At 37.4% G+C, this 4,396-nt stretch overlaps 1 protein-coding gene across 3 annotated transcripts in view; it reads right to left on the bottom strand.

Annotated features, from left to right (window-relative positions):
* The window catches only part of LOC106872780 (large neutral amino acids transporter small subunit 1), an 83,980-nt gene that overhangs the window by 32,809 nt on the left and 46,775 nt on the right, over nucleotides 1-4,396 (bottom strand). For all 3 annotated transcript variants that reach the window (XM_014919880.2, XM_052972682.1, XM_014919879.2), the window contains exon 2: nucleotides 777-935. In XM_014919880.2, the coding sequence (XP_014775366.2) occupies nucleotides 777-935 (159 nt within the window). The remainder of the gene's footprint in view (nucleotides 1-776; nucleotides 936-4,396) is intronic.

Below are 4,396 nucleotides of genomic sequence, written 5' to 3'. Positions count from 1 at the left end.
ATAATACGTTAAATAGAATGATGTCTATATTACAATATTACAATAACCAACAATATGTTGTACATGTATAGTAATATTACGATCATAAAATTAGCATTAGCTTATCTCACTCTTTCTCGTGGAACCCCTAGTAACCTTTTGCGGAACCCTAGGGTCCTGGGGAACCCCAGTTGAGAAACGCTGGTTGAGTGTGTGTGTGTGTGTGTGTGTGTGTGTGTGTGTGTGTGTGTTACTATCTCCTTGCCTTGAATCATGTGATAATTGTAAACAAGCATCACTGTTATGCAAGCAGTATCCTTTGTGTTCAATCTTCTGTGAAAACTTGTTTGGTCATGGGAAAATATTTACCTTACATAGAAACAGGTAAGGGTTGGTGACAGCAAGGGCATCTAGCTATAGAAAATCTGTCTCAATAAACTCTCTCTGACTCATACAAGCATGGAAAAATGGATATTCTTTTCTACCCTGGGCACAAGGCCTGAAATTTTTTGGGAGGGCACCAGTCGATTAGATTGACCCCAATACACAATTGGTACTAAATTTATTGACCTCGAAAGGATGAAAGGCAAAATCGACTTCAGCAGAATTTGAACTCAGAATGTGAAGACAGACGAAATACCAAGTATTTTGCCTGGCATGCTAACATTTCTGCCTGCTCACTGCCTATGGATAAATGGATATTAAAACAATAATGATGTAGATGTTCCAACAGATGTTCAAGCTGTACATCAACTGCATTAATTTCATTGGAAAATAGAACACAAGATTTAACTTACCCATAGTTGCAAAAAGGCTAGCAGTGGACCAAATGCCTCTAGGATATAAGAGTAATCTCCTCCAGATTTTGTAATCGTTGTTCCAAGTTCTGCATAACATATTGCTCCAACCATTGACAAAATACCACATATGGCCCATATTATGAGAGAAAAACCAACCTGTGAAGATAATGAAGAAAACATGGAAAGGCTGTGAATTTATAAATATGTTTGAAAGTATGTGTAAAAATTCTAGTTATTTAGAAAACTAGAAGGTTGTTGGAAAGTTATTAGAGTCCACAGCTCAGTGAAGTAGTTACACTGTAACTTTTGTTCACTGGGACTGCAGATTCAAGCCCATAAATTTTCACTTTTTTCTGTTATGAAAATAAGGATATTGCTCAGCTTATTTGTTAAGTATTACCAATATAGTTATACTTTAGTAAAATAATAAGCGCAGTCATTGCTTCTCAACCAAGTGGTTCTGGGTTCAGTCCCCCTGTGCGGCTTCTTGAGCAAGTATCTTCTCCTATAGCCCTGAACTGACCAAAGCATTGTGAGTGAATTTGGTTGACAGAAACTGAGAGAAGCCAGTTGTACACACACACACATCCTTAAACAAAAATATTATTGATAGTGACTTCAAAGTTTTGCCCAGCTGAGCCATTGTCAAACACAGTCCAACAATGGCTTAGCATGTTATGTTACATGTATTCACTACATAACTAATGAAGCCAACCAGTAAGTGAGCCTATATGTATTTTTACAATTTAGTTATGTTATAGAGGGAATCTCAGTTATATATTCCAAGTTCTTGTGGAAACAGCAGAAATGTTAGATTTTGACTCATTAACCAATGTCAGGTTTTGTTTAAGCCCATCATTTTACCAAGATATTATAGCATATATTTACATGCTTTGGTATACTGATTTAAAGTAGTTTTGATGTTAAGTTTGTATATCATCATCATCATCATCATCGTTTAACATCTGCTTTCCATGCTAGCATGGGTTGGACGATTTGACTGAGGACTGGCGAACCAGATGGCTACACCAGGCTCCAATCTGATTTGGCAGAGTTTCTACAGCTGGATGCCCTTCCTAACGCCAACCACTCCAAGAGTGTAGTGGGTGCTTTTACGTGCCACCAGCACAAAGGCCAGTCAGGCAGTACTGGCAATGGCCACACTCAAAATGGTGTATTTTACGTGCCACCTGCACAGGAGCCAGTCCAGCGGCACTGGCAATGATCTCACTCGAATGACTTTTCACGTGCCACCGGCACAAGTGCCAAGAAGGCAACACTGGTAACGATCACGCTCGAATGGTGGTGCCATCACGATTTCGCTTTCACTTGCCCCAACAGGTTTTCACAATTAAAACCTTATAGTTACGGCAACTTCAAAAAACTATTCGTTCAAACTTGAAAAGAGTACTCTGGAGATCATCCAGTGTATAGCTAACTCTGTCCACCAAATATGCACTCAAATAATTGACTCTCCATCTTTGATACTGAATTATAGATAACAAAATACAATTCCTTCATTCAAATTATGCCAAACTCAAACTAAGCATGTAATCCATGGGAATTCAGCTATATCCCATGACATTAAGATAAATATACTGATAGCAGACTCAGTTAGGATAATGAATAATATGCTTCCATTGACCCCATGTGCAAATTCTGTGGAATAGAGAAACAAGCACTGGACTTCATGCATTGCATGCAGTTCTCAGGTTTCAATCAAAAAGATAGAATCAGGGTGTACAAGGAAGCATAGAAAAGAATTGAGGATATGATAAGAAATGATACTAATAGAACCCAACCTAAACAAACTATGGAACAGCCTACAAAAGATTAGTAAGAAGATAAGATAAACACATGGTACAATTGTGACAAGTGTCAAGGGCTATTATTTATTAATGCTAAACTGACAGGATAATTAGCCTGTAGGTTTACAAAAGCTCTGAGTACACTGAACTTAGAATTAAAGTAGTAGAGATGTTAGGAAAATCCATTAAATCACAGGTAAGTAGAACTTACTCCTTTGATATGTGCCAATAGAAATTGTATGAAATACAAACTCAAGGACCAACTGTGAAATAAGGAATATAGTGTATCGATTAAAATGTATGAAGGGCAAATGAAAGAACTTGACCACAGTAAATATAGGAGAAGTTGCAAGGGGTTTAGCTGAACAAATGAAAGAAGATTGGCAAGAATATACTGATATACTACGTTGGTAACTATCAGCATGCTAAAGATAAATGCAATGGCATGCTGAATAACATAGACATAAAGATTATTTCAGTATATCCATATGACACTTCTTTACAACAGGAACATGAATACACACTAATAAATGAAAGGAAACCATCACTTAATAAAAGAAATACACCACAAAAAATAAATAAATAATAATATCACACCTACCCTAGAATGTCATTCTAAAAATAAACAATCATATCATCAAAATTTTGATGCAACAAGACAATTCATGATTAATTTAACGCAATCATCATCATCATCATCATTTAATGTCTGGTCTCCAGTCTGGTATGGGTTGGATGGTTTGACATGGAGCTGGCTAGCAAGGAGCTTTCTGGACTCCAACTGTCTATTGTGGCATGGTTTCTACAGCTGGATGCCCTTCCTAGTGCCAACCACTTTACAGAATGTACTGGGTGCTTTTTACATGTCACTGTCAATGTGCATAGATAAGCATTACATTTGACAAAATAATCTGAATGCTAAAAGGTTAAACTTACTGTAACAATCTGTCTGACCAAGCTTTCAAGAGGACTTTGAAGATGTGAAGATATATTTCCAGAACAATGGGGCATACCCACCCTCCCACTGTAGTGCAAGGGCCTACCTTGATGAGACTTTGCAAAAATGGTAGATTGAGCAAAGAGGTTTTGTACAATGCTTTCTACACTCACCAGACTGCACACCACTAGGTATTTTTAATGAGAATATTTAAAAGATAAAGTTCATGGTACAAAACCAGCAACAGCTGACTAACTGAGGATAGACATTGAATGAGAATGAGCACAAACACCGAAAAAATATTTCTTGGTGTGTGTGGGTCCGAGGGCATTGGTTAATACACCCCTGGAAAAAATTATGCATATGACACCACTACACATATCTCACACCCCATCCCCACAGGAGTACCACATTTAATAATGTACACTTTCCCTACAAAAACTTCAAGATAACTCTTACTGGCCTCACAGCATACCCAACCAAGGGACATAACACCTAATCTAATCCCCTTAGCCCTTTTTAGTTTCAGCACCTCTTTTGCAGCAGCTGTTGACCGGTTGTATTAATCCACCTCCGACAATAGAGAACAGTTGCTATATTTCCTTCCATATCAGCTAACTCTGATGAGCGTAAGGTTATATAATCAGATTGTTGCCTAACACTCCATTGTATTCCTTGAGTGAAACTGATTGGTAAGACCAGCTGCAATGGATATATAATACTATATATTTTGGATAATATACCCACTCTATTGACAGATATATGAGTGCATCTTTTCCCTGACTTATGGCCTCTTAGACAACTCATGCATATATACATACATACATACATACATACATACATACATACATATATACACACACACATATATA

This window comes from Octopus bimaculoides, chromosome 1, assembly GCF_001194135.2.
Source record: "Octopus bimaculoides isolate UCB-OBI-ISO-001 chromosome 1, ASM119413v2, whole genome shotgun sequence".
NCBI classification, from domain to species: Eukaryota; Metazoa; Mollusca; class Cephalopoda; order Octopoda; family Octopodidae; genus Octopus; species Octopus bimaculoides.
This window is presented reverse-complemented; position numbering and strand designations above follow the sequence as displayed.